The sequence below is a fragment of the Loxodonta africana genome, chromosome 18 (assembly GCF_030014295.1).
Source record: "Loxodonta africana isolate mLoxAfr1 chromosome 18, mLoxAfr1.hap2, whole genome shotgun sequence".
In the NCBI taxonomy this organism is placed as follows: Eukaryota; Metazoa; Chordata; class Mammalia; order Proboscidea; family Elephantidae; genus Loxodonta; species Loxodonta africana.
In genome coordinates this window covers 18,516,919-18,540,681 of record NC_087359.1, presented here as the reverse complement: position 1 = coordinate 18,540,681, position 23,763 = coordinate 18,516,919, and the positions used below count along the sequence as shown (strand labels likewise).

General features: G+C 53.5%; 1 protein-coding gene across 2 annotated transcripts; it reads left to right on the top strand.

Moving 5' to 3' along the window:
- The first annotated feature begins 3,839 nt into the window (after positions 1-3,839).
- On the top strand, positions 3,840-22,865 carry GPRC5C (G protein-coupled receptor class C group 5 member C). 2 transcript variants are annotated; one of them, XM_064270809.1, is made up of 5 exons: positions 3,840-4,038; positions 12,444-13,525; positions 15,920-16,014; positions 18,355-18,501; positions 20,585-22,865. In XM_064270809.1, exons 2-5 carry the CDS (start codon positions 12,475-12,477, stop codon positions 20,615-20,617), a joined length of 1,326 nt encoding a protein of 441 aa, XP_064126879.1. In that variant the 5' UTR covers positions 3,840-4,038; positions 12,444-12,474; the 3' UTR covers positions 20,618-22,865. The 2 variants fall into 2 exon arrangements, with proteins under 2 accessions (XP_064126879.1, XP_023412701.1); XM_023556933.2 differs by lacking the exon at positions 3,840-4,038 and having other exon boundaries at positions 11,814-13,525.
- Positions 22,866-23,763: the final 898 nt, after the last annotated feature.

The following is a 23,763-nucleotide window of genomic DNA, read 5'->3' as shown; positions in this document are numbered from 1 at the left end:
AATGGGTTTGGTTTCGGTCTGGGGTAGGGGGAAAGTCAGCAGTGGTCTGCCTTCCAGGGGCAGTATCTCAACCACTTGCTGCTACTGTTTCGGCCATAGAATAATGGATATTCTGCAAACATTTACGGAAAACATCTGCCTTCTGCCAGGCTCTGTGCCATACATGGGGATAACAAGATGAGTGAGACATGTCCCAGCTCTTGAGAAAGGAACAGTCTAATCGGAGAGACAATAGTTTTTGGTTAATTATCATACAATAGGGCAAATGATAAATGAATGAATTCCTAATAGTCTATGGGTGAACAGGGCAGCCCACAGCACTTTCTAGGGGAAGTGAGGATGGCTTCACAGAGGAAGCGTTGCTGGGCCTGGGCTTTGAGGCAGGACGGATTTTAAAAACTTTTTTTGTTCAGACAGAGAAGGGGTATTGGGAGCAAGAGGATATTTGAGGTAGAAGGAAAAGCACAGGATCCCAAGTGTGGCATGCCAAGGCTATTCTGATAATGGCAAAACAGAATCACAAGGATGCCAGAGAAGCAGCTTCTACAAGAGTTTAGGTTAAAAATTGTCAGGACTCTTTAACTGAAAGGACAAGGTTCAGAGCGGTGGACGGTCACAGCAGAAAGGAGATGCTGACCATTGAGAATCTATAAGTGGCAGGCTTGTGGAAGGAACATTCTAGACATAGCTTCATTTGCACCTTATGACAAGATGAGGGTGTGGTGTTATCGCCCCATTTTACAGTAAAGTGGGGCTCAGAGAGGTGAGGGATTTGCCTCAAGTCACACAGGTAGCAGGTGGGTCGCTGCTCTCCTGATCCTGGTGCCGTGTCAGTGCCTCAGACTTCTCCACAGAAGCCTGGGACTCTGGGATGAGGGGCACTCTTGCAGCTCAAAATAAAAAGTTTCTTGATGAATAAAGGCAGTTTCAATCTGCCAGCAGGAACTCAAGCCGCTGCTGCCCTGACCGTAAATTCGGGGTCCCTCTGAACAGTCCACAGGCAGCCCCTATACAGGATCACTTCTCAAAGTGTAATTTTGCTGGGAAAATGGGAATTCATAAAGGGTTATATGCCTGCTGGGCTACTGAATCAGGGTGAGGGGTCTTTGCCTGGATGGAACCTGTGGTTGGAGTCTTGGAAAACAAAGGCAGCGCCCCCGTGGAAGGTCCCTTCTCTCTAACCATCGCAGGCCGGCTGTGTCTGGCAGCACCGACCGGGGGTCTGACTCATTCAGTGCGGTCTCTTTCATGGTAAGGGCCCCTCATGCTCTCCAGTCTCTGGAGTTGTGCTCAACCCTGTGGCTAAAACTGAGGGCCACAGGGACCCTGGAGACCCAGAGTCCGGGTCACCTGCCCTGAAGGACTTGCTTTGTTTAAGAGCAGATCCTGTTCCAAAAGTGAGGTGGGGCAAAAAGAGAAGGAGCAAGCAGTTCTCATAAAACTGCCCTACATTTCCACTGCCATCTACATGCAAGGCTGGGCTGGCCCAGGGCAGGGCTCAGCTACTGGGGTGCCTGGTTTCAAAGGACTCCCAACGAATGGCCAGGCACCAGATGCCCCAGGCTTTCCGCTGCTTGGGCTGGGAGAGAGAGGAGAGGAGTTGCCTCTTTGGGAAGGTCTGTGCTGGGGAAACTGGTTCTTGAAGCTTGAAAGCAAACAGGTTTGCAGGACCGGGATTCATCTGATCTCCTTGAGGCATATGTTCTCCAGTCTCCAGGCCACTTTCGCTAAGCCTTTCACTTGCTCTTATACCAGTGAAGGACTTCTCCCAGCAAGCGGATTTCAGCATTGTCCAGGGTTAGTGAAAACTGGAATCAGAGGCCAGAGAGACTTATCTGACCCAGCTGCTTTCCAAGGTGGCCATCCAATTGCCTGGACCTTACAAAGGTTTGCCCACCTTCACATGGGGGTCCCCCAGTCTTGGGTGGGAGATGGAGTTAGGGGAGGGAGAAGAAGAGTGAGGCTTGGGTTGAAGCAGGATTTTGCTCTTCTGCTCAAAATTTCAAAGAGTGAGAACAATTCAATTTTGTCACAACCCCTAGACCAGCCTGCAGGCAGGATCCAGGAAGGGATACCCATAACCCCATTGCCATTCAGTGGGTTTCGACTCATAGAGACCCTATAGGACAGAGTAGAACTGCCCCTTACGGTTTCCAAGGCTGTGGTGCAGTGGTTAAGCAAGGCTGATAACCGAAAAGTTGGAAGTTTGAACCCACCAGCCGCTGAGTGGGAGAATGATGTGGCAGTCTGCATCCATAAAGATTTACAGTTTTGGTAATCCCTGTGGGGCAGTTCTATCCCGTCCTATAGGGTTGCTATGAGTGGGCAACGACTCAATGTCAATGGGTTTGGCTTTTTTTTTTTTTAAATAAGGAAGTCGACTGCCAAATCTTTCTCCCGCAGAGCGGCTGGTGGGTTCGAACCGGTGACCTTTCGGCTAGCAGCGGAGCGCTTAACCGTTGCGTCACCAGGGTTGCTTAGGAAGGGTTACAGGTCCTAGAAAGCTAGGCGCCACCCCCGCCCAGGCCGCTAAATAAATATTCCCTCCCTCTCCGAGTCAGAACCCGCCTGAGGTTTATCGCTTGGGCAACTCCGGTGATTCATTGAGTTTAGACTCCAGGTTGTCATAGGTGGACGCATGATACAAACAGCCCGGGAGGTATCCTTCCCTTTCCCTGTATCCCCCTCCTCCCCACCTTACTGCCCCTCTCGCCGGTTACCAGCTGCCTCCCCTCCCCCTCCTCGGGCGCTGCTGGCTGAACAAACATGCCCGGTAGCCTGCGCCAGGCCACCGGCTGGCTCCGATCGCGCACTGCTGGCGGTCCCCCAGGCAACTCGGCGTCACGAGGCCGGGCACCCAGGAGACCCGCGCCCTGCCCTCTCTAGGCGTCCCCAGGGACCGGGCAGGCCCAACAACCGCTCCCTGCTGGTGCGCCTCTGCCCCTCTGGGGCTTCTGCGCTCGCTAGTTAGGCCCTGCTGCGGGCCCCTGGGCCGCGCTGCCCAACCCCCGTGGAGCCCGCTGCCCCGGGGGAAGGCGGCCGGACTATCATCTCTTGTTTACTGTGCGGGCGAGGTCCCAGCCTGGCTTCCCTTCCCTATTTCTGCGGTTCTTTTTCTGCGGATTCGTGGAGCCGGAGGGGAAAGGGTGGCGGCCACCCGCTGTTCCACCCCGAGGCCGGGAGCGGGGGTGGAGTGCGCAGAGCCGAGGGAGGGAATCCGAACTCGTGGAAAAGTCCGCCCGCCGCGGGAGGGGGAGGACTCCGAGCCCGGGCAAATACGCCCGGGAGTGCAGATCGCGGGGGCCGCGTTCAACCCGGTACCTCAGGGAACAAGACCCGCAAGGCTAATTAGGACAAGTCGGAACCGGGCACCCGGACGCCGGGAGGGGAGCACACTCTGAGCTGGGCGGTGTTCGGAGCCGTCGCAGGAAACCTGGCGCGGGGTAGTCGGACCCAGGGCGACGTTTGCCCACGGTCCCAAGTGGTTCTGGCTCGGCCGACGGCGTTAGGGGCGAGCGTGGTGGCATTCCCACGCACACTTGGTGACTGGGGTCTGGGGAAGGGCTGCGCGTGCAAGAGGCGGACACTCAGTGTGTGTGGTGCGTTCACGTGGGCAGGCTCGGAGAGGAAAGGGGGGCGCAGAGGGCGTGACAAAGAAGGACTTTGTGTCTGAGTGTGCGCCTCGCTCCAGTCCGGAGCAGCGAGCTGTGCCCGGCGTGTCTTTCACGTAGAGCCAGGGAGAAGGTGACAAAGGCTGGGTGTCTGCCACGGAGGACGCGCCAAGATAGCACCCGCGTGGGTCTGCGCGCGCGCACGCGCTGGGGACTTTCGGGAAGGGAGAGTTTGTCCGCAGGGCGTGCTAGGCTGCACCCCAAACCGCTTTCGGGAGAAAGCAGAGTCCAGAAAGTGAGTGCGAGTGAGTACGCGCTCGCCTACGTGCGGGGGCGTGGCAGTAAACACAACAACCCACCAACAAGCTCAGCAAGCAACTCCGAGCTCCCTCCTCTGCCGGAAAGTGCGCCTCGGCCCGGCCTGGTGGTGAGTCTCTGGGGGCAGGGCGGGCGTGCTTTGTTACCGTGTAAACGGATTGCACATACCTGGGGCGCCGCGAGGGCAGATAAGCGCCCTTAATGGAGGTGATGTCACGGTGATGCCAGCGCCGGCCCACCCTCGGCGAAGAGAAAGGGGCCGAGCAAGGGGGAAGGGCCCGGAGCAAGGGCCAGAGAGCGAAGAAGCAGCGAGGCAGCTGAGCTGGGTCCCGGGGAGCGGCAGGCCCTGGGCCCCGAGCCCCCGCCCGGGCCCCTCCACCCCAAGCCAGGGCTGGGCCCTGGCCCCGCGCCCTGCTCCGAGCCCCTCCCACCTCCGCGCGCGCCCAGCCAAGGGCTGGAGTTGGCCCCAGCGCCGCTCCGGACCCGGGCCGGTGGCGCGTCCCAGGTAAGGGCTGCTTTCCGGCTTCTCCCTCCCCTCGCCGCCAAGAAGAGTCGGTTCTGGCCGGCGGAGAGTGGTCGAGGGCAGAGGCCTGGGGGGTGGAGATCCGATCCCAGGTGCTGGGGACGCCGTGCCAACTCCTGGGTCTCAGAAAGTTTCCAAACCAAGCCGGCTGGGGAGTAGGGGTAGGAGGAGCTGGGCGCTGAGGCTCCGAGTTGGGGGCAGGCGAAGAATTCCACAATAGGGTCTCCAAGAGACCCCCCTCCACCCTCTCTGCTTCTCCGCGCGCATCCCACGGTCAGGAGTGACTTGTGGCCGGCGTCCTCTCAGCTGCCCGCTACCGTGGAAGGAGAGGGCAGGCTTCTGTGGTCAGAGAAGTGGTGGAAAGAGAGTGGCCGGCTCCCAACTCTTTCTGTTCGGCGTCCAGGGGGCGAGCGCTGGTGTAGACCATAGTAGCGGGGGAGAGGAGTGAGGTGGGAGGTGGAAGTTTGGAATCTCAGATTATCAAAGCGCCTCCACCGTGGCAGCCTGGCCTCTAGATCAACCCCCTCCCCCTTTTTCAGCTTCCTTCCCGGCTGCTGGGGCCCGAGCAGCGCCACTCCATCGCTGGGCCTGCAGTATGACACCCGGGAAAACTCAGTCACTTACAAACATCAGGATCTTGATCCTAAAGCGCAAGGACCAGAATATTTTGAAATAGTTTTGCGCCCCCGGAAGTTTCTTCCCCTTGTGCTTCAAATGTGGGGGGGGGGGGGCGGGAGTGCCATTGCGGGGAGGGGTTACATTCCAGAGCAGACCCTGTGGTTGAGGACTCCCAAGTCTGGGAATGCTCAGGACCTTTTGCCCGGAATGCCCACTCCCTCTGGCTGAAGTTCCAGGACCTCCCACCCCCAACCTGGGCACTGAGGTAGCTCCTGGCAGGCATGGATATCCTTATTGCCGGGTTAACATCAGAGTGCCCAGGACACCCTGGGACACCCTCCGAGCTGGGAGAGAAAGGACATGGATGGATGGATGATCACAAGGCCATCCATCTGTCTCTGCTAGGCTGCTGAGGGGTGGCAGGGGGCAGGGAGGAGGAGGGAGGGTGCTCCACAGTGTCCCTGGCTGAGGGTAGGTGCCTCTGAGAGGGGGCTCTATGGGATGGAGTCCTATGGCAGGGTGGGGAGGATAATAGGAATGGTCCTTGGGGCGTTGTGTGGATGATGGGGGGGCTCAGGAAGGGGTGCTGCTCAGGACAGGTGAGAAGGCCTGGCTGCCGCACAGGGCACCGCACCCCACCCTGTCTGTCTGGGCCTCTGAGCCCACCAACGTTGGTGAGGCCTCTTCTCCCCTGGAGAGGGCGTGAGGGAGGAGGGGGATTTGGGAACTGGATTGGGCTGCCTCAGACCAGAGCTCGGGGATGGGCAGCTGAGCCTGGAGAAAGACTGATTTCAGAGGTGATTAAAAATACGTGTACAACCCGATTGCTGGGAGGTGAAGCAAAAGAGCCCTTTTGTCCAGAAAATAATCTGAGGCTGGGGCTGGTCATGGGGTGGGCGAGATTTGTGGGGCACGGGGAGGCTGCCCTCCCACTCCCTCCTTGGTTCCACTAAGAGGCAGAGGATGTGACTTCATGTTCAGAATGAAGGAGGCGGGACTGGATCAGGGTGAGATGGGCACTGAGTTCAGGGAGTAATCTCCACATGCCAGCTGTGTTCAAGGCACCATGCCAGATGTCTCGGGGATGCTAAGGTCCCTTCCCAAGACCTCATAGCCTGGTTAACCTGTTAACCTATTGCCATCAGGTTGATTCTAACTCACAGCGACCCCGTAGGGCAGTAGAACTGCCTCATAGAGTTTCCAAGGAGTGTCTGGTGGATTTGAACTGCCGACCTTTTGGTTAGGAGCTGTAGCACTTAACCACTATGCCACCAGGGTTTCCCATAGCCCGGTGGCCTGACTAACATTCGAGGCTCCACCTGAGAGAAGTGCAGGCTCTGGGGACCGGAGGTGGGAGAGCATGCTTCCACGGCCTGAGGAAGCGCTTCTAGGCAGAGCTGGCCCATCTTGTCCCAATCCTTTCCCCCTTGTTGTTGCTGGATGCCGTCCAGTTGATTCCGACTCATAGTGACCCCATGTGACAGAGTAGAACGGCCCCATAGGGTTTCCTTGGCTGTACTCTTTACGGAAGCAGATTGCCGGGTCTTTCTCCTGTGGAGCTACTGGGTGGGTTAGACCACCAACCTTTTGGTTAGCAGCCAAGAGCTTAACCATGGTGCTACCAGGGCTCTTCAGCTGGCTGGCCAAATATGCAGAGCTCTCCTGCACCAAATACCTGAGCTTCCTCCTCTTGAACCCTCCTGCTGGCCTATGAGAGCCTCTGTCCTAGGCAGTGGACAAGAGCCAGGCCAAACTGCCTCATTCTCCCCACCTGCATATTCCTGTCTCCCCACCCACCCCTTCACTTTTGGGGGAAGCAGAGAAATGAGGCACTTCAGGATGGGAATGGGTTGTTTCATCCGAGGCTAGTAAGCTTCAGGGCAGCTGGACAGCAGTGGGACATGGTCCTTCACTGGAAGTTCCCACATTGACAGGGGTGGGGTGGGCAGAGTCTAGACTTGAAGGGAAAGGTCCAGGAGAAGTGGTTTGTGGACCAACAGCGAAGTCAGGAGGAAGTAGGGGTGACAGCTGTGAAGCTTCCCTGGCCTGATTCAAGTGCCTGTGGGTGTTGAGAAGAACTGGCATGATATATAAAAAAAAAACAGTTGTTGAGTGGGTTCTGACTCAAGGTAACCCCATGTATTTCAAAGTAGAACTATGCTCCCTCCATAGGGTTTTCATTGGCTATGATCTTTTGGAAGTAAATAACCAGACCTTTCTTCCAAGGCATTTCTGGGTATATTTGAGCAGCTAAACTCTTGGGTGGTAACTAAGCACTTAACTCTTTGTGCCATCCAGGGATTGGCAAGTGTTTCTAGGTCAAGATGGATTGAGAAGAACAAGTGACAGAAGTCTCAGCATTAAACCAGACCTGGCTTGATTTTTTGTAATAAGGTAGTTGTTATTCGATTCGAACTTGCAGCTTTAAGATCCTTTCCCCCCACATGCAACGAGTCCTTAGATTTTATTTTGTAAAGGATCTCTCAGATCTGGCCATCGTGACTTAACCTTTGGCCTCGATCTTTAAACCAGGGTGAATGTGCCCCCAACAAATCGATTGCCTATGCCTTTTGCCAGATTTACCTCTTAAAGCATCACCCTGGTTGTGCCCTCACTGTGCTAAAAACAGCCTTCAGTGGCTCCCCACTGCCTTAGAATAACACCCCAAACTCCTTCTGAGTAGCAGGTCTCATCTGCCACCAGCCAGCTGCAACCTCCCTTTACAAACTGGGTCCATGCTTGCTCTGAACTTGGGCTCCCCACAGGACTTTTATTTATGCCATCTTTTCTGCCTGTCCTTTTCCCTTCCCTCTTCTCCTTGCCCCTCTCCCTCACCTCTTTGCCTATTCAGTGCCTACCTCATATTCTTCATGGCTTAGCTTCTTTGTGTTTCTGTCTTGTGGCAGTGTCTGGGACATGGTAAGTTTTTAATTAAATACTGAATAAAATGCTTTTGAAAGGTTTCCTCCCTGTGTGGTGCATATGGTTAAGTGCTCAGCTACTAACCAAAAGGTTGGCCATAGGAATGAATCCACCTCGAGGTGCCTTGGAAGAAAGGCCTGGCAATCAACTTCTCAAAGGTCACAGCCACCGAAAATCCTATGGAGCGCAGTTCTGCTCTGAAACACATGGGGTCACCATGAGTCAGTGACTCTATGGCAACTGGGTTTGTTTTGTTTTGTTTTTCTCGAGAAGGAAGGCCTCTTTCTCCTCTGTTCTATAGCCCCTTTCTTTCTCCCAGAGGTCAATTCTGTTCTATGGCCCTTAGCTCATCTTTCTTGTGTGATATTTTGTATACCTACCTTCTCTCTCCTATTAGATTTTAAATACCATCAAGTCACACTGTACTTGTTCCTCTGTATTTTCCACAACTCTGAGAACAACAGGCCCTTGTCCCCACTAGATACTCAGTAAATTTTTGCTGATTTGGGAAAATTGCCTCTTCTTAACTGGGACGTGGCCAAGGAAGGTGGGATGAGTGGCTCTGGATGTGCACAGTAGCCTGGAGGCTAGGTCTGAGGGACCATTCTAGGTGTTGTGTTCCATGTCTCCAACGGTGCCCCAAGTTCCCTATGGGCCAGGCACACTCTAGATGGAGTCAGGTGCTTAGGGTCCCATGTTGTTGTTACTTGCCATTGAGTTGCCTCCAACTCATGGCGACTCCGTCTACAATAGAACGAAATGTTACCCCAGTCCTGCATCATTGTCACCATCATTGGTATGCTCCAGTCCACTCTTGCGGTCACTGTGTATTTTCAGTGCCTTCCAGCCTAGGAGCTCGTCTTCCAGCACTGTATTGGGCAATATTCTGTTGTGATCTATAGAGTTTGCATTGGCAAATTTTCAGAAGTATATCACCTTTTTTTTTTATATCACCAGGCCTTCCTTCTTTTTTTTAAAAATAACTATATATATTTTTGTTGAGAATGTACACAGCAAAAACATACAATTCAAGTTTCTACATGTATAGTTCCATGACATTGATTACATTCTGCAAGTTATGCAGCCAGCCTCGTGCTTCTTTTCCAAGTTGTTCTTCCCCCATTAATATAAACTCACTGTCCCCTAAGTTTCCCATCTAATCTTTTGAGTTGCTGTTGTCAGTTCGATTCCATGTAGTTAGACCTTACGGAAGCACAATGCCCAAGGCAGACATTCTTTTCTAGTTAAGTTAAACTATTGTTTGGTTTTGGAAACTCTGGTGGTGGAGTAGTTAAGAGCCACGGCTGCTAACCAAAAAAGGTCAGCAGTTTGAATCCACCAGGTGCTCCTTGGAAACTCCATGGGGCAGTTCTACTCTGTCCTATAGGGTCGCTATGAGTTGGAATTGGCTCGACGGCAGTGGGTTTTTTTTTTTATTGTTTGGTTTTAAGAAGGCTTCAGGGTATATTTTTGGCAAAGTTTAAAGATTGTTTTAGGGCAATAGTTTCAGAGTTTCGCCAGGCCTTTCTTCCTGGCCTCTCTTAGCCTGGAATATCCACTGAAACCTGTCCACCATCGATGACTCTGTTGGTATTTGAAATACTGTGGCATAGCTTCCAGCATCATGGCAACATGCAAGCCACCACAGTATGACAATCCAACGTGTGGGTGGGTCTCACAGCATGTTGTTATCCACAAACTATCTCTGCAGAATCGTTCAATAGGACTCTTTACCCATTAGGCTTTCCTGGCACTTGTAAATACTGTTTGTGCTTTATTGATATTCAATTATCAGTAGCAGTATCAAGTCCCTTACAAAAGCTTATTTATTTAAATCATGATGTGGAGGAAACTCACCTGTGTGTTGGCGGTGACCGGGAACTAACTCTGTTACAATGCCAGTTATTTCATAACACTATGCTACATTCACACAAGAATGTTAATTTATTAAGCATTAATGGCAGGTGGTGTTTGAGGGAAAGCAAGCTTAACTAGAAGATGAGGTGGTAGCCAAGAAGACTTTTGTCCTCGCTAGTTGCCAGAGTAGAACTGCTCTATAGGGTTTTCAAGACTGACCTTTCAGAAGCAGATCATTGGGCCATTCTCTCAAGGCACCTTTGGGTGGGTTTGAACAGGCTACCTTTCAGCTGGAAACCCTGGTGGCCTAGTGGTTAAGTGCTCTGGCTGCTAACCAAGAGAGCGGCAGTTCGAATCCACCAGGAGCTCCTTGGAAACTCTATGGCACAGTTGTCTGTCCTATTAGGGTCGCTATGAGTCGGAATCCACTCGATGGCAGTGGGTTGGATACCTTTCAGCTAGTAATTGAATGCTTAACCGTGTGTACCACCCAGGGACTCATTGAGAAGGCTAAAATACCTGAAATATTTTCAAGAGCTTTGGAGATTGATCATTTCCCTGGTGGTGCAATTGTTAAGAGCTTGGAAAGGTGGGCGGTTTGAACCCACCTAGCGGCTCTGTGAGAGAAAGACCTAGGGATCTGCTCCCCTAAAGATTACAGCCAACTTAAAAGTATTATCTATATGAGATCAAAGTGACAACGGCAACTGGAAAGATTAGGTAGGAACCTTAGGGGGCAGTGAGTTTATATTAACGGGAGGGACCAACTCAGAAAAGGAGGGTGAGAATGGTTGCACAACTTGAAGAATGTAATCAGTGCCTGAACTGTGCATGTAGAAACGGTTGAATTGGTATATGCTGGCTGTGTATATTCTCAACAACTACAAAATGAAAAAAAAAAAAAAAAATTACAGCTAAGAAAACCCTATGGGGGCAGTTCTGTTCTGTCGCATGGGGTCGTTGTGGGTCCAAAATCAACTCAATAGCACCTAACAACAACACAATCTTTGTGATGTTAATTGCACTTCGTTTTATGAGTTTTATTTTCCTCAGTTGGAATCATCTTTTCTAGCAGTGTTCTTCCACTTAGAAATGAGAGAGAATTTCTTTTGGCTGAGATTGGGGGTGTTTATTTGCCTGTTAGCCAGGTATTGTCCAGAGTGGAATTGAGTAGCCAGGAATGATGAAAAACAAGAAAGGTAAACTGTGTGCAGAATCCCCTTGAATGGGAAGAAAGGCGGAGGGGAGGACAACACATTAGATCATGCCATTCCCCCACCAGCCACTAGTGGTCGCTATCAGCCTGGGAAAGCTTGGTTGCTATCTTTGTGAACTGTTCTGGGTGAAGAGGCAGGGTTACAACTAGTTATTTGAACATACAGGGTGATGTTAATGTGGAGTGCCTGCATTTCATAGAATTTTGGAGTTTATAAGTTGCTTTTTTAGGGCATCTTTATGATTTTCTATGTGTTAGGCTTCCTCCAAGTAAATTTAAAGCCCTTGGTTGGACAACTCATTGACTGGGTCTTCAATTTCCCTTAAACTGCCATATCCTTTACCTCCACTTGGCGCAGGGAAAAGCCAACTGGTATTGAGGGAGGAGGTTTGGCTTTCTTTGGTGCTGATTATAACATTTGGTAGAGCCATTGTTGGGGGCTGGTCAAGTGAGAAGATAAAAGTAATGAGTTACCTTCCTGGTGTGAATACAAGATCTCTTTTTTTGCCTTCTAGCTACAGTGCCTTAAAGTCTTCCATTAATGATTAATTCCTTTGGGTTTTTCGTTGCCCTTGTCTGGTTCTTGGTTTTAAAATGTTAATGCCTCATAGGAGAATTTTTGCATTAAGTCATTAACTCCCTTAGCAGGGGAATTAGTTTATTTTATCCTTGACTCCAGCAACTGAGCTAGACAAAGAACTTTGGATTCTAAAGAGAAGAGTGGGCACCGAAAGCGGGAAAATGGAGAGCAAAAAAAAAAAAAAAAAGAGGCAGGGGTAGGTGGTGGAAGGGAACAGGTGGGAATGGTTGATAAATACTAACTTTCCAACTATGTCACCAGTTTTTCCCGGCCACAGGTCAACCCTACCACAGGTGCTTGTTAAATACTTGTTGAATGAATGACTAGATGAATGACTGAATGGCTGATTAGCCTTGGAACTTAGGCAACACAGGGTCAGAGTTTAAAGGCACAGTATCTAGGCCGTTTGAACTCTGGAAGTCCCAGGGCAGAAAGGAAGCGCTGAATAGGTGGCATGCTTGGTTTTGGTGGGCTCAAGTTCCCTACCCCAACTACAAGAGCTCAGGGGATATTTGAACCTGGATTGCAGGGAGGGAGGACACTGAAAATTCAATGAGTTTCCTCCTTTCCCATGGCTAGAAATAGGGATGGCAAGTGGGTTTCATCTTGCTTCCTCTCTGGTCAATTGATGTGGCACCCAGGACTTCTGTGTTAAGAAGGGTTCTGAAGCCCAGAGGGAAAAAGTGCCCTGATCAACTAGTACTGCCTGCCCTCATTCAGGATGTGGGAAGCAGCACCATGTATGTCAGAGTCAGGCCTTGGAGGATTGATTTTACCTCTTGTTCCTCTTTCTCTAAGGACCCAGCGGGAGCCTGGCCTGGGAGCCAGGATGGCCATCCACAGAGCCTTGCTGATGGGCCTGGGACTGCCTCTCTTCCTATTCTCAGGGGCTCAGGCCCAGGACCATGTCCCACCTGGCTGTGGCCCAGACCTCAACCCCCTCTACTACAACCTGTGTGACCGCTCTGGGGTCTGGGGCATCATCTTAGAGGCAGTGGCTGGGGCAGGCATCGTCACCACTTTTGTCCTGACCATCATCCTTGTGGCCAGCCTCCCCTTTGTGCAGGATACCAAGAAGCGGAGCCTTCTGGGGACCCAGGTGTTCTTCCTGCTGGGGACCTTGGGCCTCTTCTGCCTCGTGTTTGCCTGCGTGGTGAAGCCCGACTTTTCCACCTGTGCCTCTCGGCGGTTCCTCTTTGGGGTTCTGTTTGCCATATGCTTTTCCTGCCTGGTGGCCCATGTCTTTGCCCTCAACTTCCTGGCCCGGAAGAACCATGGGCCCCGGGGCTGGGTGATCTTCACCGTGGCTCTGCTGTTGACCCTCGTGGAAGTGATCATCAACACAGAGTGGCTGATCATTACTCTGGTCCGGGGAGGTGGCGAGGGTGGCCCTCTGGGCAATGGCAGTGCTGACGGGGTGGTGGCCTCGTCTTGCGCCATTGCCAACATAGACTTTGTCATGGCTCTCATCTATGTCATGCTACTGCTGCTAGGTGCCTTCCTGGGGGCCTGGCCCACCCTGTGTGGCCGCTTCAAGCGCTGGCGAAAGCATGGGGTCTTTGTGCTGCTCACCACGACCACCTCCATTGCCATCTGGGTGGTATGGATCGTCATGTACACCTACGGCAACAAGCAGCACAACAGTCCCACCTGGGATGACCCCACGCTGGCCATTGCCCTTGCCGCCAATGCCTGGGCCTTCCTCTTCTTCTACATCATCCCTGAGATCTCCCAGCTGACCAAGGCCAGCCCGGAGCAAAACTACCAGGGGGACGTGTACCCCACCCGGGGTGTGGGCTACGAGACCATCCTGAAAGAGCAGAAGGGCCAGAGCATGTTTGTGGAGAACAAGGCATTCTCCATGGATGAACCAGCCTCAGGTAGGCTGCGGATACCCCGCCTGCTCCCCTTCCCTTTACCTTGGGTCTTTCCCTGCAGGCCAGGGAGCTGGTCTTTGGAGCAAAATTGCAGGTTCTTGAGATTATCCACAGTTTTCTGCCTTAAAGTTTCTACATTTTCTTTAAAAAAATTTTTTTCTGTATTCATGCAATATGTAATGAATATATTCTCACTGTAGAAATTCAGACATTACAGATAAAGCAATATTTCTCCCCTTCTTACCCCATCTCATCCTCTTCCATCCCCAAAACTAACCACCATTAAGCATTTGGGATTTTACCTCTTCCTCTCCGTTTCCTTATTTGAAACCTGGGGATAATAATGGTTCCTATTTCACAGGGTTCTTGTGAGAATTAAATTAATTAATCCATGTGTTTGTCACACGGTGAGGACTCTGGAAGTGTCAGTACCGGTTGGTGCTGGACCGATTCCGACTCACGGCAACCATGCTAGCTATTATTAGCTGCTCTTATTACTATTATTTCGCTGTTATTATCCTTCCGGAGCTTGTTTTTCTATTATGTACACATCCGCAGTCCTCTTAGTTTTCTTTTAAAACAAGCCTTTACAATTAAAAAAAAAATTTTTTTTAATTGAAATAAAGCACTCATGGTGCCGCCTGTTGATTTCGGCCGCGCTCACTCTCCAGCTGACTCATCCCAAAGCTCCCTGCCTGGGTCTCGATGGGACAGGGCTGTCCCGGGGAGCCCAGCACTAGCAAGGCCAGCCGGCTGCAGGGTCCCAATGGTCTGAGCTGAGGACACCCTGGAGTTTGAAGGGGCAGGAGGGCAGTGTAGCTTACCCAACCAGCACCGGCGCCCCCTCTGAGGCAGGAGAGGGTGGCCATTTTCCTGGCAAGCCCCCAAAGGAAGGCATATTCTCTGGCTCATAAATCGGCCATCTGTTGACCATAGTGACTGCCAGCATTTACTGAGCACCTGCTGTGTGCCCAGCACTGTGCCAGGCCTTTTCCTATGTGTCTGGTCACAGGCTCCTCCCAGGCTCCCTCAGCTTGCTACTGCAGTCTTGCATCTGATACAACCCACAAGGCCCGGTGGCACGGCCGCAAAGCTTGGAGCCCTGACCCAGACCCCAGACTATGCTGATCAAGATGTCTGGGGGCTTAAGACTTTCTTAACTGCCAGGAAGTCAGAGGCAGAGGCAGTGGATGTTGCAGAATCAGGACTCCCTGCCTCTTCTCTACAAACTGTGAGATCCTGGAATCCCTGCCAGGCTCTTGATCTTTGCCCACCCGGGCTGAGCCCTCCCCTCTTCCTCCTCCTGTGGTGCGGGCCCCTGGCATGCACACAGAGTGGGGTAGACTGAGTGTGTGGGGACGCCGGGGAGAGACAGCTGAAGCCAGCAGGAAAGGGGCTTCTGGAGCAGGAGAGGGGCTTCTGGCCGCACCCCACCCCCGGCTCTGCTCTTCCCCACTGCCTGTTTATCAGAGGCAAGTAGTTCTTAGCCTTTGTCCTCCCAAGGCAAACACTCCTGGGGCCCTGAGTTGGTTTGTTTGTTTTTTCCCTTTTTTTTTTTCTAAATGGAAAAATCAATAGAGTGAACCCAGCACTTAGGAAGCCCGATATAGGCTGTGGTCTTCTGAGCTGCGGGGCCGGCAGCCCCGAGGGAGGCACACGTCCACTGTCCTCAGTTTGCTGCTGGGCCCCAGGGGCCGATCCCAAGCTTTCCTCAGACACCCTGGAGTGCCCAGCAGGGTGGAACATATTGGGAAACCAACACCCACAGGCACAGGGAAGTATTCCTGGAGCTGGAAAGAGTTCTGGAAAGTTGCCAAGGGACCCCAGTGCTGAAGTGCACCCAGTGCCCTTGGAGAGGCTCAGGGTGGGGACCCTGCAGCCAGCTCTGCCCCAGGAAGATGAGCAGGCCTGAGGGGGCTCGGCTATATTTATTCCAGCGTTTGACAGGCAGCCGGCCGTGATCAAGGCCAGAGCTGGAGGCTGGCCATCTTGGAAGGCAGCCGAAGGCCCGTGTGCCCCTCCTGGCCTCTGGCCCCGGAGGGCGGATGGGGATATGAAAGTTGCTGACGGGAGCATTTCTGGGCTGTGGGGTTGGGGGGTCCTGCACTGCAAGGCAGCTCAAGGGGAAGCCAGGCAGGGCTGTGCCCTCCCCCTGCTCTCCCTGCATTGCAACGGGGTGCTGGGCTTTGGGGAGGGGGCTGACATGCCCATAACCTCAACCCCAAGCTGGCTGTCCCTGGCCACTCCTGGCATGGCTTCTTTCCCGGGTTTCCTGTTTTACCAGGGCCAACCTGGCCCACTCGTCCCTTGCCCTGGGTACCTCGCTTGGGCTGTGGGACATGGGGATGGCAGCAGAGGGCCCAGGTGTCCTCAAACCACTTCTGTGCTTCCTTCCAGCCAAGAGGCCAGTGTCGCCATACAGCGGGTACAACGGGCAGCTGCTGACCAGTGTGTACCAGCCCACTGAGATGGCCCTGATGCACAAAGGCCCGGTGAGTGGTCCCTGGGGCCCAGGACCCTGCTGACGGGGGTCGAGGGCAGTATGACCAGTGCAGGCTTGGGGTGGAGGTGGTGGGGAGACAGCAGGGTGTCTCTATCTGGTGCCTTAACCTCGGGGCCAGGAGCCCAGATCTTAACGTCTTTTTCCTGGCGTTGGTGTATCTACCCCCTCTAGCTCCATTGTGGTGGGACCTGCCCCGTGTCATTGGGGTATCACACAGGCTGGACCAGTCGCTGCAGAGGATGGGAGGAGGTGGGAGCTGCCGGCCTTACCCTAAGGAGCTTGGGGACCTACTAGGTGTCATTCTCGAAGCCCCGAGCATGGGCAGGGGACCAAAAGCAGCAGATCTGGAGAAGTATTTAGTCCTCAAGCACAGCTGTCCCAGGAGGGCCTTCAACTCCCTTCCCCCACCAGCAGACAGCCCCGCTAGACCTTTCCCCTCCCCTGGGTTCTGGAAACCAGATGCTCCTTAGCCCAGGGAGGGGGGTGGGAACAGGAAGACGGTGGGCTAGATTCACTCCATATATGCACTTGCCCCCGGCTGGCAGTCGCCCTGGGGAGAGGTCACTGACCCGCCTTGGCAGGATGCTGGGAACCGGAAGGAGGGAGGTCAGCAGAGCGACCTTCTCATCCCCCTCCCCTCCGTGAGCCCCGGGGGCAGGGTGAGCACGTGTATCCTTGACTTCTTCCTGGATCCTTGAGCCTGAGCCTACTGCCAGGGCTGGAGAGCCAGGGGGAGCCAGCCATAGCCAGGAGCTGTTTGGGGCGGAGGGGTTTCCGAGGGGCAGTGAGCAGAGTCTGTAGCCACCCAGGGGTGTGGGCAGCCACAGAACCCTCCCCTAGGTGGCTGCCCCTCTCCTGGCATGTTGATTCCAGTTCCCTTGGTAAACGATGGGAATTATTAACAGAGCTATTTTACTGAGCCCGGTGTTCTCCAAATGTGGTTCCCAGACCACCAGCATCAGCCCCACCTGGGAACTTGCTAAAAATGCAAATTCTCTGGCCTCTCCCTAGACCTGCTGAATCAGAAACTATGGGAATGGGGCCGGTGGTACGCTGGAGGCCACTACTAGCATCCATCCCTTCAGGGACATCACCTTGTAGCCTGGAACCCGGCCGTGGTGGGAGTAATGACCCCATGGAATTTGCAAGCACTCTAAGTCAGGGCTCCTTCTCCCCATCCTCCATTTATCAGCCCACCATGGGGTGGGGCCCAGAATGGGTAGTTTAACAAGCCTTCCAGGTGATTCTGATGCACAGCTAGGTTTGAGAACCACCGACCTAGATTTTCTGGGAGCTGCAAGGGGGTTGGGGGTACAGGGAGGACCACTTGGGTCTGATTAGACCAAAGGCTGATTTGGGGCCCTGGAGCTACCAAGGTTGGTGGCAGCTCTTTTCCATAAGGACAAGGCAAGGGGAGAGGGGCAGAAATTCATCCTCCCTCTGGGGTGTGGGCTGGGACACAGACTTCAGGACCTTCTTCACCCCACAGCCCCCATTTCTCTCCCATGCAAGAGCCGGATGAGATTCCAGGCAGAGAAATCAGATTTAAGTCTCAGAATCAGACTGGCCAGTCCAGACTCCAAGACAAGAACTGGGCCCACCTAGAGCCTAACAGAAGGGTACCCTGGGCTGGGAAAGCCAGTGACTGTGATTCTGTTGGGTATTGTAGTGACATTCAAGGGGCTTGGGGAAGGATTTTGGAAGAAGGGAGCCTGGGAGATTCCCAGACAAGTTACACCAACTCAGGGAACCCTGGTGCAACAGTTAAGCGGTTGGCTGCAAGCCGAAAGAAAGGTTGTCGGTTCGAACCCACCCAGCAGCTCCACAGGAGAAGGACCTGGCCATCTGTTCCCATAAAGATTACAGTATGGGGCATTTCTACTCTGTCACATGGGGTCACCACGAATCAGAATCAGATCGATGGCACCTAACAACAATGATAGCAACTCAATGTGGTTTACCTGCCTTTGGGCCTTGCTGGTTTCCCTAAGGAACTGGGAACAGAAGGAGCTTGAGAAAAGGGTCCACCTGCAAAGGAGCAACCTCCTCTGGGAATCCCCAGGACCCACCAGAGGTGCCAGGGGCCTCATCCTGTGACTAAAGGCAGAGATCTCTGATGCAGTGAGAGATGGGGGGGCTAGAGATCAGCCCCCTGTTTCCAGAGACCGAGTCATCCATCCTAGCTTGCCAGTTGGGGCTGCTCTGGGAGGGGGTAGGTGAGGGGAGCTGGCAGACCCAGTCCCCCAGGAAGCACTGGTTTGTGCATCCGCCCCGGCAGAACCTGGCTTTCAGCCCCCCTGACTGTGAGGCCGCCTGTTCTTCCTTCCAGTCGGAGGGCACTTACGACGTCATCCTCCCAAGGGCCACCGCCAACAGCCAGGTGATGGGCAGTGCCAACTCCACCCTGCGGGCCGAAGACATGTACGCCACCCAGAGCCAGGTGGCCACCCCGCCCAAAGACGGCAAGAACTCTCAGGTGTTTAGAAACCCCTATGTGTGGGACTGAGTCGGTTGCCAGGAGGAGGTGGGCAGGTCGGGGGTGGCCCTCAGGATCCAGCCCAGGAACCCTATCCTCTACCGCTCCCCCCAGCACCATTCTGCCTCAGAGGTGGCCAATGTGTAGGTGGGTGCCCTGGGTGTCCCCACGCAGTCCTCAGTGTTTGTGGTGCCGTGGAGCCCGGCTTCATGCCAGGGCCACTCTGGCTTTCCACGCTCCAGCCATATAGTATTTTTCTTGGGGCGGCGACCAGCTGGTGCCTACACTTCTCTGGACTCTTCGGAGAGATTCCTGTGACCTTGAGAGATTTCACAGGCACTTCTGTCCTAGGTCTTGCTCCTCTGTGAGGATCAAGGATGCCTAATAAACATGTTTCTGCTTTATTAACCCTTCTCTGGGAATATCATTTCTGGGCTGGGCTCTTGGTTTCTGATGACCCTTTCTCCCATCACGGTTTATGAGTGATTCCCCCCCACTCCTTCTTTCTCCCCTGCCCTCCAAATCCAGCCTCCATTGATGTCTGCTGCTCATTTCTCCTTCTCTGTGCAATCAAGTAGCTGGCCCCTCTACCAGAGAAGAAGTCTTTAGCTGACCACCATGTTCTATTCAATCAATCAGACTGAACATCTGGGCTCAGCTAGTGCCTAGGGTCCCGTCCAGCAGCTGGGCTTATCTTGGGACCCATGCAGGTTTCTTTGAGCCTCCTCCCTACACAGACCGTGTATGGGGGTGGCATCGAGAAGGCAGACCCATGAGAAGGGAGTGTGTAAGGAGTATTGACTAATTTACTTCAGCTCCTCTTCAGGGGATGATGGTTCATACCTACTAGCTTTCTGGTCTGTGCTATTCAGTCCTGGTGTGTAACCTGTGGAAAGGAATGGCTTAGAAACCACGACTTGCTGACAAAGACGGTCAGGAACAGGCCAGGCCCTGATTGTTTTCATTCCTGGGCAGTAATAAAAACATGTCCGTTTGCTCAGTACTTTTCTATAAACTGGGGCAGTGGTTAAGCACCTGGCTGCTGAACAAAAGGTCGGCTGTTTGAACCTACCAGCCATGGGAGAAAGATGGAGCAGTCTGATTCCTTAAAGATTTACAGCCTTGGAAACCCTATGGGGCAGTTCTATTCTGTCCTACAGGGTCGCTATGAGTTAGGTTCGACTCGATGGCAACGGTGTGTTACTATAAACAGGAGCCCCTGGGTGGTGCAAACTGTTAACATGCTTGGCTGCTCACTAAGATGTTGGAGTCTGCCCAGAGGCACCTTGGAAGAAAGGCCTGGTGATATACTTCAGAAAATCAGCTGTCAAAAACCCTGTGGAGCACAGTTCAACTCTGATGCACGTGGGGCTGCCAAGAGTTGGAGTCAACTGGTCGGCAACTGGTTTTTTGTTGGTTACTGTGAGCAAAGCGTTTCCACAGCAGCTTATTTCAGTCTTTGTGGCTGCTCCGTGAGGTAGGCAGGCCCAATATACCCTCCCCTTTGCAGAGTCAGAATCCCAGAAACCATACCGTTTTAGAGTTAGATGGGGCCCTGGCGGTCTCTCAGTTCTCCCTGTAGCTCTCTCCCTCTCTGTCCACAAGTAAGGGACCTGGCCTAGAGCGGCCACACTGCCTCTAGGAGTGGCCAGAGAAGACTGGCCGGGTTTTCTCAAGACTTCCAAGTCCAGTAGCCTTCCTCCTCAGCCCATTTGGAGTGACCAGTGCCCTGGGCTGGAGCCATTTTGACCCGTTGAGCCGCTGGATGGGCCAGCAGTGTCCTTGACCCCTGGATACCAGCTTGAGGCTTTGCGAGGGGTTTGCTAAGCCTGCCTGGGAAGCCTGTCCCTCGTGGGCTTGGAAATGCTCTTCCCCAACTCATCAGAAGCTATTTTTTGACACTGCTTGTAGGAAGAAAGTTTCTGTTGAAAGAGAAAAGGTTGCCGAAAGGAAAATAAAACTTCTCCCAAACCTCTTCTGTGTTCAGCCCCTGGGGACTGAAGGACTGTTTTTAGTAAAAGTTAGTGGTTGGGCCCCAAGCAGAGGGTCCCCCTTTGACTCTTGTTCTTTCTGGTTACTTTAGGATCAGTCCCCGCAAAATAAAACAAGATGGTAGCTGCCCTCTTCCCCGGACTGCACGCCGCCCTGATGTCCTCATCCCCAGGGCCCAGGCTGGCCAGGGCGCAGCACTTCTCCCGCCCTTGCCACTGGAGCTGGGAGGGACCGAGGCCACCGGTCTGAAGCAGTGGACAGGGTCGGGGATCCAGAAGGGCCCAGCCCCTTCCTGCCCAGCCCCGTTTCTCTGGGCCCAGTGACTGAGGCTGCAGGAGCCACCTGTACGCTCCCAGCCTGACTCTCTCCCCCCATGTGGCGCCCTCAAATCACAGCCCCTGATGTCTGTTCCTTGACAACAGGAGTGTCCCCATGCGTGGCACTCCAGATGGCTATCCTCCCTGTGGTGAACAAGAGGCCTCAGATGCCCCTTCTTTGACTATGGACCTTGCTGGCCTGGCCGTGTTTTGGGGTCCAGCATTGGCTGCTTCTGCCCAGCTGGATCTTCTCCATGACTCTTTGGGGCCAAGCCGTGGTGGAGAGTTGGCTCTGGCCTTTCTCACCAGGGCCTCCTGCTAAAGCCTGGACTGTGGAAGGCCTCCGAGCTGGGGTTAGAGACACCGCTTCCCTTTGTGGTCTGTGGGTCCAGGATCTGAGCCCTTTTGGTGCTTTAGCCACGTGTCCTTTTGCGCCTTGACCCTGTGCCTTTGATGAACCTGGGCTCCGCCTACTAGCCAGGCCAGCCCCAGTTCTTCTTTGCTCCTCATGGCCCCTCCCTGTCTGGGGACAGGGACTACCACACTGGTCCCAACCAGAGCAGCTCTCTCCATCCGGCACTACCTCACAGGGAACCTCACAAAGAAGTTTGGGGAGTTTGCAGGCCACGGTGGCATTTGGGGCTCGGGGTACCATTTGGGGGCCCATAAACATTCTTCCTGTGCCTTCTCCCCTTTGGTTTCTCGGCCAGCTTGGAAGGTGGCTCCTGGGGCAAGGACAGATTTAAATAAATGCTCTTGAAGCACCTGGATCTGGCAGGTTCCGGTGGGTACAGCAGGGGCCTGCTGTGGCTACCTGGATGCCTCTGGGTGGCCTGAGAGCACCTTAGCTGACAAGCCTAGTGAGGGTTGGGGCTGTGGTTTCAGGTCAGTTGAGAGTCCTGGACCAGATGCCTTGGGGTCTGGCCTCTCCCAGGACTGAGGTTTGTGGGACTTGGGGAGGGGTGCTTAGATAGGTGGGCCCTGGAATTCAAGACTGTCCCATTTCCTGGTGGGCAGATGGCTGTTTCTGCTTCACCTTGGGCAGCAGATGCTCAAGGGGTACCTCGACGAGCTGGCACTATTCTCCCTGGAGAAGCCCCTGTGTCCTTGCTATAAGACATGCTCAGCCCCCCAGCAAAGAGGGTGGCATTCTGGGCAACTGTAGGATGCTGGCCACCAAAGATAGAGACGTGGGCAGCTCCAGACTCCTGGGAGGAGGGGTTGCCTGTAGCATCCTCTTTCCCTGACTTTGTCCAGCCCTCGGGCACAAAATAGAACTGACTTATCTGAGGGACCCTCCTCAGGTGTAGTCCCTGGAGCTCTGTCTTCAGCCCAGCATCAGCTCTGGGTGCTGAGAGGGAGGAAGGGTGACTCCAACTCTCTGGGGAGGTGAGTCGGGGTGGGGCTGTCCCCAGGATCCCCCTGTAGCTCGACAACGCCACCTTCCCCTCCCCAGCTCCCTGTGCTTTTGTCATGAACGTTTTTTCCAGAGCTAAGTTGGGTGAACAGATCCTGCAAATAAGACCGTACCCCTGAGTGTGAACCTCTTCTCCCATTTGCCTCTCCGTCTGTGGGGTTGCTCCTTCCATGAATAGAGTATTATTTTCCTCCAGTGGCAGGAAAGGGGAGAGCTCTGTGTACCTCAGACTTCTCTTGATCTAGGTTAGTGGCCCCAGGATCATTTACCACCGAATAAAGGCACTGTCTTGCTTTTCTAGGTGGTCATCTCACATGAGTCCTTGGCAGTGCTGGGCAGCCAGGGGTGCTGCTGGCGGTGAATGGGGTTTGTTTATAGCCTCGGCCCAAGGAGGTTTGTGGATGGGGTTTGGGGAGGGATGCAGGCCTGGCCCAGACCCTGAAATGCCCAGGAGCCCTGTTTCCTTGGGACCCTGTTTCCTTGGGTTCCTGGCCAAGCAGGAAAATGTGAACATGCTTTTAGGAGAAAAGTGGTGCCTTCTCTGAGGTGGTCCAGCTGCATCAAAAAGGAGCCTTAGATGGAAGAAAACTTTAATAGGCTATTACCTGTTGCAGGTAATATGACTGCATTTTTTTTTTTTTTTTTGGTCAGTTTCACACCTACTTCCACCAAATCGTGTAGCTTGCGTTGCAGCAGAATAGTTTAGACTTTACCATAACTGCTCAGAATTAAATGATCTTATCACCTGCAGGGGAACCCTTGTGGCACAGTGGTTAAGAGCTACATCTGCGAACCGAAAGGTCGGCAGTTCAAGTCCACCAGCTGCTCCTTGGAAACCCTATGAGGCAGTTCTACTCTGTCCTATAGGGCCGCTATGAGTTGGAATCGACTGGACAGTCATGGATTTTTGGATCCTCTGCAGGGGACGAATTCCTACCACTCAATCCCTGTGTGTTCATTAAGAATTTTTCTGGAATTTGTTAATAATATATATATTTTAACCCAGGCCCCTTGCCTTCCAGACCAACAAAGGCTGTTTGACTCCAACTAACCTTTTTCTTGGTTGGAGATTTACTCCAAGGGGGAGAAACACACTTTCAAACAATGTTTAGCTCTCAACCAGCCAAGGCCACAGACCAGCACTGCACACAACGACAAGGCCTGGAGATGTTGCAGGGATACGGGCAAGGAGAGGGAGGACCCGGATGCTAAGACCAGAGGATGGTCAATAATCCCCTAGAGTCACAGAGCTAGGAAGAGCTGCCTAGTGCCATGGCCAGCATTCCAGTTGACGCACGTGGTTCTTTGCCCTTATTCATTAGCCCCTCAGCCCAGCTCATATAATAGATCATATGATAGAGCTAGTAAGGGGCGGAGTCGGCCCCCCAGCCCATTCTCCTCTAGGCTTGAACTTTCTCCAGCCCCAGGAGGACATGCAAAAGTCAAGCCCAGGTTTGGGTGTGCAGACTTGGTTTCCTGTCTGCTGTCTCCACTGTGGGCCCTCCAGGAAGCAACAGCCCCTGCTCACAGTAGCCA

What these genes read in the sequence shown, in the direction of transcription:
- GPRC5C (XM_023556933.2), top strand. Translation starts at nt 12,367, where the DNA reads ATGTGGGAAGCAGCACCATGTATGTCAGAGTCAGGCCTTGGAGGATTG. An exon ending in CCCTGATGCACAAAGGCCCG is followed by an intron (nt 16,015 to 18,354) that starts GTGAGTGGTCCC and finishes TCTTCCTTCCAG; the next exon opens with TCGGAGGGCACTTACGACGT. An exon ending in AAGACGGCAAGAACTCTCAG is followed by an intron (nt 18,502 to 20,584) that starts GTGTTTAGAAAC and finishes TGGTTACTTTAG; the next exon opens with GATCAGTCCCCGCAAAATAA.